The sequence below is a fragment of the Parus major genome, chromosome Z (genome assembly GCF_001522545.3).
Source record: "Parus major isolate Abel chromosome Z, Parus_major1.1, whole genome shotgun sequence".
NCBI classification, from domain to species: domain Eukaryota; kingdom Metazoa; phylum Chordata; class Aves; order Passeriformes; family Paridae; genus Parus; species Parus major.
Genome location: NC_031799.1, coordinates 3,957,181 through 3,973,483, shown reverse-complemented (window position 1 = coordinate 3,973,483; position 16,303 = coordinate 3,957,181). Strand labels below are relative to the sequence as shown.

The 16,303-nt window shown below is 35.1% G+C and overlaps 1 protein-coding gene across 10 annotated transcripts in view; it reads left to right on the top strand.

Moving 5' to 3' along the window:
• Positions 1–16,303, top strand: part of PIK3C3 (phosphatidylinositol 3-kinase catalytic subunit type 3) — a 69,740-nt gene that overhangs the window by 31,182 nt on the left and 22,255 nt on the right. For 7 of the 10 annotated variants that reach the window (XR_004495596.1, XR_004495597.1, XM_015653044.3 and 4 more), the window contains 6 exons: positions 158–286; positions 612–681; positions 1,277–1,341; positions 3,527–3,611; positions 3,826–3,900; positions 11,670–11,838. Coding sequence is in view for 5 of the 10 variants with exons in the window: in XM_015653044.3 (XP_015508530.1) it covers positions 158–286; positions 612–681; positions 1,277–1,341; positions 3,527–3,611; positions 3,826–3,900; positions 11,670–11,838 (593 nt within the window). In the remaining 5 variants the exon portion in view is untranslated. Of the gene's footprint in view, positions 1–157; positions 287–611; positions 682–1,276; positions 1,342–3,526; positions 3,612–3,825; positions 3,901–4,311; positions 4,485–4,778; positions 5,044–11,669; positions 11,839–16,303 lie in introns of those variants that run through there. The other 3 variants (XR_004495598.1, XR_004495599.1, XR_004495600.1) reach the window with 3 other exon arrangements.

The following is a 16,303-nucleotide window of genomic DNA, read 5'->3' as shown; positions in this document are numbered from 1 at the left end:
AAATACAGTTTCACTTTTGGTAATTGGGAGTGGTACACTCTAAACCATTGAGGCAATGTAAATATAATGCAAAGGTTGTGTTTCTGAGCTCCATTGTAGCAATGTGTTAATACAAGCACTGCTATGAAGAAGCTTAGTAGAAAATTTCCTTTTCCAGAGTGCCTTAATGCCTGCCCAGTTATTCTTCAAGACAGAAGATGGAGGCAAATATCCTGTCATTTTTAAGCATGGCGATGATTTACGTCAAGATCAACTTATTCTTCAGATTATTTCACTCATGGATAAGGTGAGAATTATTAATCTACATCCTTTCTTTCTGTTTTCTTGATTTTCCTTGTCAAAAGCAAGACTGTTAATGCATCTTATATTGGTAATAATCTCATAGTTCTCAGATCTCTAGGTGGTCTTTTTTCTTTTCTATATAGATGTGCAATTACTCTGTGTGAATTAAAAAAAAAAAAATATAAAATACGGACTTGCCAAACAGGCTTTCACTCATTATCAGTTTCAGTGAAGAACAGTGGAGATCAATGTCCAATACACAACCTTTTAGTAATAGAATCTGCATTTCTGTTGCATTCATCTTTGCTTTTGTGTATTGTTTTTTTCAGCTTTTAAGAAAAGAGAATCTGGATTTGAAGCTGACACCGTATAAAGTGCTAGCAACTAGTACAAAACATGGTATGAATACATTTATTTCCTAAAAATACAGTATGGAGAAGAATCTTTTCCCTGTGTTCTTAGTGTGTAATAAAGTATTTTTAGAGTGTAAGCCATGGAAGTAAACAATCTGAGTCACCACTGTATTCCATAGGTGACTCAAATATCTTCATGAAAGAAGCCTGGTCTGGATTTAGGAATATGGGACAATGAGCAGTTACTAATCTTTGCTGCTGGCTTGCAGTGTGATCATGAATAAGCAACTTAACACTCCTCTTTAGAGATCTATGCATGAATTGGACAAAAAAACATAAAATCAAACTTGGCTACCATTAGATACATTCTGGATAATATTTAGAAAGCCATCAATGTACTTTCTCTCATCTTGAAAACTTGTAAAAACACACCTTTTGCAAGTTAATTTGGTGTTAATGACAAGTTGTTTTAAAAGTATTGAACACAAGAGATTGGAAAATGGGATAAAAAAAGTGTTTTTTTTATTCCTATGAGAAGCTGAATTACTGTGTATTAGTTCAGTCCATTCATAAACGTGATAGAGAGTAGCTTGAAAGTTCTGTGCATTGGAGATTTTCTCTTTGGCTGTTTTCTGTCATAGGCTTCATGCAGTTTATTCCATCAGTACCAGTTGCAGAAGTTCTTGCTACTGAGGAAACTATACAGGTATGTGATGGGTGAGTTGTAAATTGTGTTCTGATCAAACAGTGTAACCTGAAGGCTTGTGCAAAATTCTCTTAGTCTCTCACCTGATTCTTTGATCTGCTAGAAGACACATTACAGCTGGAAACATTCCAAGTTATTACAGAAGATGTTTAAAAAGGTATACATAAATGACCCCTAGAGTATCTCACATTCTAGAGGTAACACTATTTAAATAAATTACTGTGGAGTTCAGTTATGATATTGAAATCCCAGCTTTGCTGTAATGATGAATGGAAGACACCTGACACTTTCTGTTTTGTTTCAGAGTGTATGTCTTTCATTTGACCTTGTCAAAATATATTTTGATAAGTTCTTTTCTTTTTTCAATGAAACAACTAAGTAATTCGTTCACATAATTTTTGAAGACTGTTTCCCTTCCATAGTGAATGTATAGGTGCTGTAACTTTTGTTAGCCAATTTTCTTAATTCTCATGGATTTGAGTGGGGACACACAACTGAATAGTGGCACACAAAACTCATAGTGGTTCCAAGCACAGCACACAAGCTAGATAACAGAGCTATCTATATAATATAGCTATAATATATAGCTATATAAATAGCTGGTTGATATATATATAGCTGGATAAAAATATACCAAATTCCTGTATGAGGTGAGTAGTGAATAGTTTTTTTAATGAAAATAGAGTACATTTATTTGGATTTGATATGTCACAATAGCTCTTTTCCTTTTTTGTAGATGATACTGAAGTTTGCACTTTATCATTTGCTTAACAAATTAGCTTACCAAATACTTTTCACATATAAAAAATGCTTATCACTAATCAGTGACAAGCATGAGGTTACATAAGTTGGTGCTTTTTAGCTTTCCATTCCATAGAGGTTGTGATAAGGTACATCTGCACAGTCAATAATTTTAAAGATTATAAAGTGCTTTCTTGACAATTGTTTGTAATCTTGAAAATGTACTATTCATAATTTAATCCATTACATGTTTTTATAAAATAATATGTTTAGAAATGTCTGTTGAAACTGTTATTTTTCAATTGCTTACAACATCATATTATGGTTGGAAATAGATACCCTATTGTTTCAGTTGCTATGAAGACATAAGGAGCAATTATTCCTGTGAAGAATTATTAATCAAAATAATGTGACAAAAGAGTGCAATTTCCTGTGCTGAGACATGATAAAATAGCTGGGTATCATAGGCAAAGGAAATGAAAAGTAATTAACACTTTCAAGTGTTATGGAAGTTTGGTTTACTCTTTTTGGAAATAGTAATTTTGGATTTCACAGGTGTTCTAGTAAAGATGAGCACTGTATATAACTACTACATTAACTAGTGAAAAGATTTAAAGCCAGTAAACCAGTGCTGTCTGTGAAATGCAGACCTGCAGGAAAGAAAAGAAGTTTTGGTTTCAGTGTTACTTACCTTGTATCAACAACCTTAAAATTACAGTTCATGTTCTAGAAGTTAATTTTCATACATGTCTTAGTTTTTAAATATGGTTTTAGTAATGTACATGTCATCCAGGGGACTACCGTGCTCCTCTTATAGTGCTTCCTTATATTGTGCTTACTGGAAAAAACTTTGCCTAGACTTGGATATAACTGAGTTTTCTCTTACTCAAGAAGGTTAAGATTTTTTTTCTGGCTGATGGGGAGGATTGTTTGGTCCTGTCTGCATTTCAAAGGAAAATAAAATTTTGCATTAGATGACTCAGGCTAATTTTCTTTTTGAACTCAATAGCTGTAGTTGGTTTTATATGAGGAATCATATAAGGATGATAAACCCTGTAAGGGCGTGTTCCCCAAATGTGGTTATAAAGCAGGACTGTTAATCCTGTTTTAGTTTTCGTTGATATGACCTAAACAGTTTGCTTTGGAAGTATTGTCACTCATAGTTACTGACTAGTAACTTTGGACTGCATTGTTAAGTTTTTGAAACATTTAATAAAGGAAACTGCTTTTCAGTTTCTGTGTTGATTATTAGAATGTGATGATTGAGACAGAATACAAATAAAGAAATATTAAGTTAGATTTTATGCGGTATTTTGGGGGTGGTTGTTAGTTTAACAGATTGTAGTAATGGCCATGTGTGGTCTTGATTTAAATATTTTTTTTCCTAAAGACCCAGTTTCATATTACGTGGAATAACTAAATATCTTCATGGCATTCTCTCCAGAACTTCTTCAGAAAACATGCCCCTAGTGAAACTGGCCCTCATGGAATCAGCGCAGAGGTGATGGACACATATGTTAAGAGCTGTGGTGAGTTACAGTCTTTAATACTTGAAACATTTGTCATAATGCTGATAATCTTGATTATTCTTCACCAGCACCACTCCTGCCTCAAGTCTCTGTGGTATATTTATTGCTAGTGAACTAGAGCTAAGGTAATGTGATATGCTGTTGTTAATTGTGTGGAACTTGTTGCTCTCCAGGAAAAGTACTTATACTGTTGTTTACAATTTACTTGTTACAGCTGGTTATTGTGTGATTACTTACATCCTTGGAGTTGGAGATAGACATCTGGATAATCTGTTGCTAACAAAAACAGGTAATTCTTTTTAGCAGTATAATTTTATAGCAACAGTTGTTTAATTTCTAATGTGTTGGTACTTTTTTAGTTGCTTTTCATTGTGAATATAACCCACTGAGTATTGCAAACTAGATTATATTTTAAAATGTAAGTTATATTGTCTCATTTAAGGTAATATTTGCTCCAGTGTGTAGTAAGGAGATGGTTTCTTAACTAGAGGAAATGAAGGATTTGAAAATAAAGCTACTTCAACTATTGTAATCACTGCTTTGGGATAGAGGGAATTTCAGTTGTTTTCATTGAAAATGAGTTCGTGTGTAGCTGCATGAGCTTCACAAAGTTTTGACAAATAGCATTTCTTATAGGGGAACATATTTTTGAATTTTTGTTTGGCTTATTTTTACTTGCTTGCTTACTTTTGAACTACAGCTTCCCTAGGAGTTCTGATTGCTTGAATACCTTCATTACGTAGTGATGGAGAATTAAGAGTTGTGGTTAAGTGTTTATTATGAAGTGAAAAATTTATTGAATGAGAAATGTTTAAAGAAAAAATGTTACTTGGAAAAAGAGACCTATCCATGTGGAAGGGTTGTTAGTTACAGGTAAGGCTGAATCATATACTGCTTTTAACCCCTATTGTTTGAAAGAGTAGAAAATTAACAATTGGCCTTGATTAGTGTTGGAGGTTTTGCTCTAAGCTCATAAGCAAGTGTATTTTATTTTATCCGTTTGAAAATATGCAAACAGTCATTTAAAGATTTGTCTTGAGAGGTCTCTCATTTAATTGTGGTGGTGGGTATAAATCTTTCCATAGCAGGCTCTGCTTGCATGCTGAGAGTAGTAACAGCTCAGTGTTTTGTTTTGGGATAATGTGCATCTTAACTGTCTGTTTTAAGAAGTACAGCACAGTGGATTCACTGGAAGAATTTGGGGAGTACAGCAGAGGGCAGTGCACATCCATCGTACATTCCAAGTTGGAAAACCCATGTTCTGCCACAAACTGAGAACTTTTGTGAGCTATCAAGAGAAATCCTTATGTTCCACATGTTCCAAGTACAAAAAAGATTTGCTACCTATGCTTGTTTCTTGCTACTGAGAATCCCTTAGCCTTAAGTTGGAAAAAGCTAATTTCATTCTTCTCTCGGAGAAGGAATGCTCCAGGTACCTCCTTCAAAATCATACAACTCTATTTGCAGCCTTTCTTGATCATATTTATTTAATGAATTGAAGGTTTCCAATAGGGTAAAGAATGCTGGGTACCAGCTGTGGGTTCACATATTTCTTACATATCATTACTTTTTTTTGGCATAACTTTTCATTTTGGTGAATGTAGCCACATCTGTTAGAGTCCTTCCAACAGAATTGTTGTATCATATTGTAACATACATATGTCTATGCTTATAATAGGTACAGTATAATTTAAATATTAAGCACTAGATACAGAAGTTCATAAAAACATATTATCTTCTACACATTAGAAATGAGGATTTTTTTTCATGATATGTCACTTACCTAATGAAATAATTTCTGTTACCTTTCCTGACTCTTTTATGCCTATAGTTCTAGAAATAGAGTGGCTTTTTTGTAGTAGTAGTCTTGACCAAGACATCTGGATTTTCAGGTTTTAAATGCTGTGCCATTTAAAGGACATATGTAGAAGTGTGTTTGGAAGGGGATGCAGAGAATCTTCAGTCAAAACATCCTTATCTATCAGTAATGTTAAAAATTACAAAAAGACTTGAATCAGTTTCATAAATGTGTCTTTGCTGGCAGCCCAGAGGTCACATTATATACTCAGTATTGCATGACAGGGATGTTTATTTTCTCTGAAGACTTCAAACTTTTTACTTCTCATGGAGACAAAGTGCATTTTCAGTTGCTCTATGTTTTAACATTTTTCTAAATCTGTAGCAGATATTACTGTAAGTTATAGATAACAAGACACTGTTTTCAGCTGTATGCCCCGGTTTAGGCAACATCAGTGCCACCTTTTAGGATTACAGACTGATTTATATATTGAAGCTGGCATCTGATTTAACAGCTAACGTTCCTTTTGTTGCTTTGGAAGGAAGATCTGGGTGGTTGTGAAGCTGGATTGTGATATACGAGGCATAGCATGTTCAGTTAACTTCCATGGAGTATGCACTAGGCTAGTAAATTGCAATTATGCCCTGCCTTCCCCTGAGAACACTTTGTTCTGCAGTTCTTACGCTCTCTGATTTGATTGTAGAGTCAGGATCTAGGTACTAATAAAATACCCAGATATGGATGTCTTCATATGGGCAAGGCAGTCAGTACAGTTATAAGGAGAGTTAGAAAGTATTTCAGTTTTCATAGACAGGTGCAATCTTCTGTCCCATTAGAGATATATTAGTAATTTCAATTTGCTTTACTGACATGCAGAGCTTTCACAAAGGTGCAGACTATGTGTATATATTGTAGGATATCCTAGACCTTCAAATCACTGTCTTGATAGCGCTGCTTATCTATGTGTCTGACCAACTTAATGTCACCCTAGTGATGGCCAGCTTATCTTTCAGTAATCTCTGGTCACATGCATGAAAATGCAGGTTCCCAGTATGACTTCCCAAAGTACAGGGTCTTTGACCTGAGCCATACACTTGAAATTGCTCTGTAGCAGGAGGAAAAATTGCTATGTGGATAAAATTAGGTTATTAATATCTAAGACCAGTCCAAAGACTGGGTGCTCAGAACTTGAAAACCACATTTGCTTTAGGTATCACGTGTAAATAGATGAAAGAAGTGGGCTCTCTTCTCATTTAATGCTTAGAGGTAGAACTGTGGTCACCAACTGACACCACATTTATTCTTCAGTCTTGATGAGAAAGGATTGCCAGGAAAGACAGCAAGGACCTGAACCAGATGCATATATGAAATGCATTTCATGTCTTTGTACTTCCTGTGTTTTTCCACTCAGAAAAATCTATCCCAGAGCAGGTCTGAGATGGTAGAAATGGAAAACCTGCAGGATTCAAACATTTACTCTATGTCATTACTTAGACAAGTACATTGTCAAAAACATTTATTAATGTTGCAAAATACTATAGTATATAAAATACAATTTTTAAAGATGTTTTTAAATGTTACAGGCCTTGACAGAGGGACGTCCTTATTTTAAAAAAAAAAAAAAAAAAGGAAAAAAACAACAAACCAGTGCATACTTTTGTCCTTTAGATTTCTCTCTGTAATTCCATTTTCTATGGTACTTACTGCAAAAAGAACATGACCTTTTAGCTTTTGATCTGCTAAAACACTTTCTCTTCTAGGCACCTTGAACAGCATTTGTCATCTAGTTATAAATACCAAGCCTATTTTTTTCTTATAATATGCCTGAATAGAATGTATTTTGAGAATGGACAGTCTGGGGAAGGGAGGTGAATTATAATGCTTAAGACAAGCTGGGCTCTTACCAGTTACATGGGTAACAGTGTTAAAATTTACCTCCATCTGTTGCTGACTTCAAAACCTGTATCCTGAATAACTTCTTAAAAATTCACATTACTTTCACTGTTGTGTAGTCTTGTGTAGAAAAGTTGTAAGATGCTACTGATGAAAATTATTACAATAAATTAGGCATCCCAATTTTTTCATCATGGCAATGGTCTGTTAGAAAAAGAGAAATTTTTACAGTAACATCAGAATTTGCTGAGAAAGCCAGAAAAACATCCCATTTATCCAGTCATTTTCCTCAGATTAGTTTCTATTCTGTTGCTTCAAATTTAAAATAGGAATTCAGTTAAAATAATCTCTAAATTTTACTTTTTTTTATGTGGGCCAAGTTAAAATAATAGTGGTGCTCAAGGGTTATGAAGAAATAATGAAATTTTGGGATGTTTTGGTTGGTTGGTTTTTTTGTTCTTCCCCAACACTGCAAACAGAGAAGTTTGAAATTATTTCCTTTTTTACTGTTAAGAGACAATTGCCAACAGACTTACTTCATTTCAATAATTGCATCTAATTTGCTCTGACCTCTGCCTTTTGTTTAAGGTTTTCAGAGTTCTGTCTGGTTTTCAGTGGTTTATCCTAGAAAAATGAAACAATTTCTGTGCTGCTGTATAAGAAGTTTCTTGTGTATTAAAATCTAGGTATTAGCAGTGAAAGTGATGGACAGATCACCATCTCCAGCTGCAGTCAGGTGTTACTGGCTATTGCAGGCACCAGGTATCAATTTTTAATCTCTACAGGTCCATGCTTCACTTAATCAAAGATCACTCCAAAGGCTGAAAGGAAGTCAGATGGACTTTGAAATCCCTGATGCTCTGACTCGTAGTCAGGGTAACTTCCATGTTTTGTGACATATCCTGGAATCTCCAGTGGCCTATCCTCTTTATTCCATATGTTAGAAAAACAGGTGTTGAGTGGAAAAAGGTAGTCGAACTCATAGAATAAAAGAATTTAAAAAAAAAAAAACCAAACTGAAAGGTACCCAACAGTATCAGCTTTTAGATTTTGAATTAAGTAATTTTATATGTGCATGTTGCTAACTCCTGGAAGCTTCTCATCTTCTACCATGCAGTAAATGCCATGTGTCTTGCTTTTTCTACAGTAAAATAAATGGAGAGGGCAAGGTAATTTCTAGTCCACTAGTTTTAATGATGAGATCTGTTTCACCTGTTGTCTTAAGAAGCTCCTGGTTTTAGTTTAAATCATGACTGTAACAAACAAAACCCTCACCTCTATAATTTAGCACTCATTTAGAAACAGTAGTAAACCAAAGTAGAGTTCGGTTTTGTCTGTCATTTATAGGCATGTCTAACGATTAGGAGCCCTTTAAATTAAGAGATAATGAATCAGAAAAAGTTGGATTGTGTTAAAACATGATGGTGTAAGAGAAGTGTATTATGATACACAGTATATTGAAGGAAGCACATGTAATTACTTTGTAAAACATCATAGTTCAAAGTCTTTAGAAAAAGTAGTGTTGCACAAAGTTCACATGAAGGCTGGATTACTGGGAAGATAGGTGATTACTGTATATAAATATCATTATATGAGTATCAGCTCTTCAGGGAAGACTGATACAGGTTATAGAGAGACCATCCCTGGGGATACTCAGAAACTTAGCCCTGGCTAAGGTACCTGGCACTGGGTGTTTGCTCAAGCAGGGGTTTGGATCAGATGTCCTCCAGAGCTCCCCTTATTCTTGCAATTGGAGTTATGTTGAATGAAAATTGTCACATTCATTAATACAATGTAAGTGGAATACTCAGAGTAACACCCTGGTATAAATGGCACTTGGGATGATCACTTGAAATACTTGAAACCCTTTTGTCTCAGTATTAAAAGATTTGAAATTGTTGAGTTTATTAACTAGATAAATTTCTTATTTATTAACATAAGAATATAAACATCAACTATTTTCAGTACAAAATATATTGCAAATTTAATTTGTCCAAAGCAGGCTTGTTCCTCACTTGTTCAGTTGCTACTCTGAAGGGTAACATGAGTCTAGTTCCACTGCAGAAATCTCTAGTGCTCCTTCAGGCTACTTCAGTGCTCCTGCAGGCTGCTCCTCGTGCAACACCTTTGTGCAGGAACCAGGGAGAGCCTTTTGTCCATATTCTGTAGCATGGTGCGCTGGTTTAATTGATCTTCCAGGAGCTGAATTAAAATTGGTCAGGTCTGTGTTTAGTAGACAGGTTTGAAGGGTTTTAATTATATTTATTTAAATGGGAGTTTGTACATACATTTTAAGTCAGCCTAAAAAAAACAGCTGAATTTTGAAGTACAGCTAGGAAACCTAAAATGTTAATACAGGATGGCCTCATCTCACTTCTAAGTATCTATCACTTAATTATTGAAATATTTTTGAATGTTTTAGATGTATTTGTTATCAATGTAAATTATTAATTATCATCTTTTATTCCTTATCTCCAGAGCAAACTGAAAAAAAATATTTACTGCTTACAAGAGTTACTGTTTTATTCAAAATGTTGTCTCTTGACTCTTCAAGGTGACAGGTTTGAATAAGTGAACAGACAGCAGGTCCCCAAAACTTTTTAGTTAAACATTTTTTCTAGCGTAATGATGGAAGGATTCTGTATGTGGTTTCTTCAAAAATTTGGTGTACAAAAATGAGCTCTAAAATAATCTTCTGTACCAGACCAGAAGGAATGTATTGAAGGAAGGTTTTTTGGTTTTTTTTTAGCACATTTAGTTATGCAAAATGTAATGGTTGTGGCATTTATCAGTCAGCAAATATTTTGTCTGTTGTTCAGGGTACTTGTGATCTCTCTTTGAAATTAGACTGTCATGGAGTTTGTTACTTAGATTGAAGAAGAATGCTTATGACAGATCTCAAAAAGTCTTTTCTATTGATACTAAATTATTATTCAATGAAACAGTCAAAGACAGGTGATTAGCTGAAAAATATGACTGCTCAATTTTTTTTCCAAGAGCACTGAGAACCTAATCTTATGAAATCTTAAAATGAATACAAATGCTGTAGATTAAAATACCCCTTAGCATATACACCTGTCTATAATGCTGCTCAGTTCCATAATTCTGAAACAAGACTCTATCTTCTGTGCTGTCTGTGTTTGTCTAGATAGCAATCATGCTTATAATTTTCCACCTTCTTGTTTAAAAGATCTTCTGTCTTGTACCTGCATGCATATCTGCAATCTCACCATCTTTTTGTAATGTAGCTGTGGTATGGCTCAAGCCATTGCATAAATTACACATTCCAAATTAAAAATACATTTGCAGAACACATTCAGAGACTTTATTTTGTTTAACATGGACAGTATTTAACTGAGTCAAGATTATTCCTTAAAAATAAAAGCTACCTAAGAATTATGAATTGTTTTACTTTATTTTAGGTTTTTTGAAGTTGCCTCTAAACTAAAGTTTGTTCAGTTGTTCATTTTGCCACTGATAAGATCTCATGCGTAGCTCAGTAATATTGATAGGGAACACTCTGAATTCTCCCCCAGTTTATGTGTGAGCATTAAGGTGAGCAGCACAGCAGGCTCTTGATAGGAAGGACCATGGCCTTGTGCATTTGAAGAGAGGAGGCATATAAAATTTTTTGCTAATGCTGAAGAATTGTTCTAAATGCAGTCAGTTGAACTGAGAAGGGAAAGGTAGTGATCAAGTGGTCAAACTCATTTTAGTACTGAAAAAGGGTATGACAAACTTTTTGGTGGATTTGAAATCCGGTTTCAAATTTGAAGTGGTAGTGATGTTTCTTCAGTGTATTTCAAAGCCATGGATAATTTTTCACCCTACTTAAACAACTCAGAAGACTTTGAAAACAGCATTGAAGTTTTCTTTGCAGATCAGTGTGTTTGAAATGTTGTTTATAGGGCTATGAGTTGTACTTTTTCTTTGTTATATTAGTTCTATGTTACATTTACCATATTTCATGCCACAGCAATCAAATGTGAAACACACATTGTACTGCTTTAAGTATTAATATTTAAATTTGCTAACAAATTATAAAAAAGGTGCAAAGAATTAGTAGCATTTATTATGTAAACTGCATTTAGTATCTACTGACCAGTTTCAATATTGATTCAGTCTTTGTGAATATACTCCACAAGTTTAAAAATCAAAAAAGCAGGAAAACTGATCTTGTTAGTACTCTTAATGAATTTGAAATCAGCTTTGCTTCTTTAAAACCATCATTTCCAGATAAGAAATATACTGTTATAAAACCTTACAGAAAACTTTCTGGGAGCTGCTCACTATCTTCTTAATGATTATATTTTCCTAAGTTTTGCACCAAGAACTATGTGCAGTGTTTGCCTTTCCTTTTTCTACAGGTAAACTGTTTCACATTGACTTTGGTTATATTTTGGGCCGAGACCCCAAGCCCCTTCCTCCCCCGATGAAGCTGAACAAGGAGATGGTGGAAGGCATGGGAGGCACCCAGAGTGAGCAGTACCAGGAGTTCCGTAAACAGTGCTACACAGCCTTTCTCCACCTACGCAGGTAACAGCAGTAGGTATATGCCAAAACTCATTAGAGCCACTTTAAAGCAAGAGAGGAGATGAGCAAATCAATTGCTGAAATGTTTCTGTTGAAAATTCAAAGCTTGTTTAAATGTGAACACAAGAATTTATATGAAAGAAAGGAATGAAAACATCACAGTGTTGGTGCAATGTGGAGGGTGAATGTAATTGTTTATGATAAAGTCCCCAGTTTTGCTTGTTTAATAACTTAAATAGCTTCATTTCATAACTCAAGTAGGATATTAAATTATATTTCTTTTTGGGTATTTTTTTTGCCCTGAAGCTTCTTTTCCTCTGATTATTGATGATCAAGGAACTGTCATTTTGATTTAAGTCATTACTCATTTGCTGTTTTATCCTCCTCCAGTTTAAATTAGTGATGATCAAATTCTTTGGCTTGAAGATGACAACACATATGCTTAGTTCAGTTCAGCTCCTGTGGGGCAAAAATTAGCAACTTGTAGTGACAACCAAGCATGTTAGAAATTTCTTTAAATACCCAGAACTGTGGCAGCTAAAAGCTCTTTAGACTCTGGTGTCTAAACAGATATTTCTTTTAAATTTGGAATCAGCTTCATTCTTGTGCAGTAACTGTATTACTTATCCATCAACTTTCTGAGCAAAGTAGCTCATTTTTGTTCTGTCTGAGCACAGCACAGGTAAGGACTCCTGGTCTGTCCAGGGATTTGATTTAGCACATCTTCAATGAAGAGGAAAGATTTTCATTTTAATATCAAAGATTGCCTAATGGAAGCCTTCAAATATGTGTAAGAAATTGGTAATATGGTAAGCTTATGTGAAAAGTACCTGGAATATGGCAATCAGCCAGTGATAGAAATAAAATGCTTCATGTAGTTCTTCAGTTGATAAAAGGAGGAAGACTAAGTAGTTGATCTAGGAATTGACATTATTAATGGTTAAAAAGCCATTCAACAATTTTAAAAAACAGTGGCATGTTATCAGCAAGCAGTATTTATGGCTTCAGAGAAGAGTCCAACTTCTGATCTGTGCTTAAAACTTCTTAATGCTGTATTTCTTATTTGTCTTATACTTGACTTGTTTTTATTATTTCATTATTTAAACCTAGCTGTTTCAGTGGAAAGGTCTGTTGTGTCTGTGAAAGATTATTCATTGAATTAATTTATGTAATGATTTGCTACAAAGATCATCATTAAATGTGTAGTATAGTGGTAATTCGGGTATACAAGTAAACCGTAAATCAAGATGGTTTCATTCTTAATGTCTGGAATTGTAATTGTAATTATAGTATTGCCAATATTTGCTCATTTTGTTGGAAAATACTTTAAAGTGGTTCTGAATAAATATCCTTAAGGCTTTCAACAACAATACTGTATGATAATATTAGAATTATTGTAACAATTACTTTAAGCAGCTAGAACTAAAATTAGTTAAGATTGCTTGTTAAAAAAGAATGATTGGATGTGGAACATTTTAGTTCTAGCAGTTCTGCATATTGACAGAAACCCACTCACCGACATCTTCTGGCCAAGTAGTGTGAAATCAAAGCCTCTGATAGCTAAGACAAAATGCTAACTTTGTCATCTCCATCAGATTGTGCTTTATTTTGTTTATTTCCCTGGGGAATAACTAGTTCTCTACATATTTCAAGTATCATATCAAGTATCTCAGTGTATCAGGATTCCTGGTGGAATGGATATTGCATAGTGGGGAAAAAAAAGTAAGGAATTTTAAAGTTACAAGTGAAAGAATAGTTTTGTCCATTGTTTCTGGTTATAAGCAGTTCGGCATATGATAATCACTCTATGTTCTTTAGTTAGTTTAGGGGATTTTCTTGGGGAGTAGGAATAAGGAAATGCTTTCTGCTTTTGTGAGCAACAGTAATCAGCCATGTGTGTTTGTCAGCAGTGCTGTAGGGAAGAAGCAGCTGTTGCATTCTGAATGTGTTGCAGGGCAAATTGTGGCTGTCAGCAGGACTTGCATCTTCACTTGGGCTGCAGCAGCCTTTTATGCTTTTGTTATGCATGTTGAACCTGTTTAAAGATGTTTAAATCCTTCTACATGTCAGCATTTCCTTTCCACCAAGAATTTCCCACTTAGACATTTTCAGCAGGTTCTATAGTATCACAAAATGGATCATCTGTCCCACCTCCCTGCTCAAGGAAGGTCATCCCAGAGCACATTGCACAGGGTTATGTTCAGAATTGCCAGGAAAACTAACCCACAAACACCAGAGGTTTATGTCCAAAAAGGAGACAGAGGAGTCCTTTTAATTTATTCAAATAAAGTGAGAGGCCGTGGGGCATTCCCCTGGGGTCTCTCAAACTTTTGGAGGATACAGCCTCCTTTTTATCCTAATTTCCTGGCTGCATATCCCTTCTCTCTTTCCCCATTAGCTGAAGTACTGGAGAGATATGGACTTCCTGGAATGCCTGATACCTAAAATTCCCATCTAATGTATAACTCTCCCTCTTAATTTTTAATTCTTATGGAATTTATGGTGTTTCCCCATTGTCTCTTTCATCTTTCAATATCCAATTTCATTTATCAGCAAACATACAGTTTATTTGTATAGGCAAATATCTTCCATTCATCGATCAGTGGAATCCTTCCCACTGTTTCTCTTATCTCTCAGCACTAGTTGCATTTACCAGCAGACCCACAGCTTGTTTGTAAAGACAAATCCATCATTCCTCTCAGAATGTTTTGGAATATCTCCACTGAGGGAGACTCTACACCCTCTCTGGGCAATCTGTGGCAGCAAAGAATCCAGTCAGAGCATTTCGGATTTTTTTTCCTGAGTGAGGCTCTAGACTGCTTTGTTCCTTCCAAGTAAAGGTTTCCCCTGCATTAGTCCTGTGAGAAGCTATTTAGTTTGAGTTACAGGCCATAGTGAGGGCAAAGGAGTAGGAGGTAAGTAGGAGTAGGGACAGAAGCTGTAGTGTGGGCTGAGAGTTTTTTCTCTGTAGAGGTGGGGTAGTCTGGCTGGCTGGAGCAGTTTTTCCCCAGTTTGTTCTCGTTTTAGTGACTGAGGGTGCTTGTCCCGATGTGAATGGAAACACTGTACGCAACAAGTGGAAAGCTGTGATGGCTGTTGGGAAGTGCTGCTTCTTTGGAAAGGTTGTAGTTAGGCAGTGCAGGGTCTGGATAGTGTTCTAAAAGCTGGGATTAGATGGTGAAGAGAGAAAGTGAAGATGGGTGGGATCAGGTCCATATTCACTGAGTTTGGACTGCGAGGAAATACTTTGGAAGAATAAATGCTGTAATTTATTATAGGAAACTGTGACTTGACAATGATGTGGGAGTATTCATGCTATTGACAAGAGAATTGAGTCGTGGGGGATCCCATGTGCTACTGAAAGAAAGGTAGTGTCCTTAAGGCATTTTAAACCTAAGAATTTAGTTAGGCCAGGTAAGCAGGGCCTTAGTTTTTTACTGCAGATAACTGTATACCTTCCTGTCCTTGTCTTTATAGTGGATGTTTGTAGCTTCAAATTTGGTAGAGTGTTGCAAAGTCAACACTCTAAATATTTGATTGGTTTAGGACATCTATATGCAAAGGGTCTGGTAAATATTGAAAACATAAATAAAGGAATGCTTAGGATCAAACAGGTATTTGAGATGTTAACTACTTGAAAACAAAAGTTGCTGTTCTCAGAAAACGTAGCAACGAGAATTTCACCTTTTGTCTGATGTGGGTTTTTTTCTTGATATATGAAACCTCTTCTGTGTAGAAGTAGATTTTTTTGTTGAATTTCTTTAATAGTACTTTATGTTCAAACCAGAAGTTAATCAACCTTCAGTGTAGCTCAGTCTTTATTTATTTTGTGAGCTAATTTGTACTGAGTTTGAAGAAAGGAAAGAATGATTTCAGAAAGATTCAGGTTTCAGTTTAAGTACTTCATTGAACCTCTTAAAACTAAGAAAGCCTGGCTCAGAGTTTTTTCTGGCTGTGGATATATGTCAGCTATTCCAGACACCTTTGTAATGTAAATGTCAAAGATGACTGATATCCCTTGTTTGACAAAGGTGTTTGTTTTTTTACAAGTCAGGCTCTAAACTCAGGTGATTCAGCAAAATCTCTCTTAGATGAGTTTGGGCTGTCAATTGCCCAGCTACAAAACCTCATGGCATATTTGCCAAAGATGTTGCTCGTAAGAAAGATGGCAGTTGATGACTCAGTTATGGAAATGTTAGGGTGAGGGACAGAGGAGAGACCTGCAGATAGTATAGTGAGCAATTCTTCCTTAATATTTAGGGTTTTTTCCACTCCATACTCTCCCCCCAATTACCTTCTCTATTTTTTTTTGGTTTTTTGTTGGGTTTTTTTTGTTCTGTTTTGGTTTTTTGGGGTTTTTTTGGGTTTTTGTTTTGGTTTTTTTTTTGTTTGTTTGTTTTTGTTTTTTTGGTTTTTTTTTAAATGAGTTTCTTCCAGTGATCTTATTCTTCAAGAATCAGAAGACTTC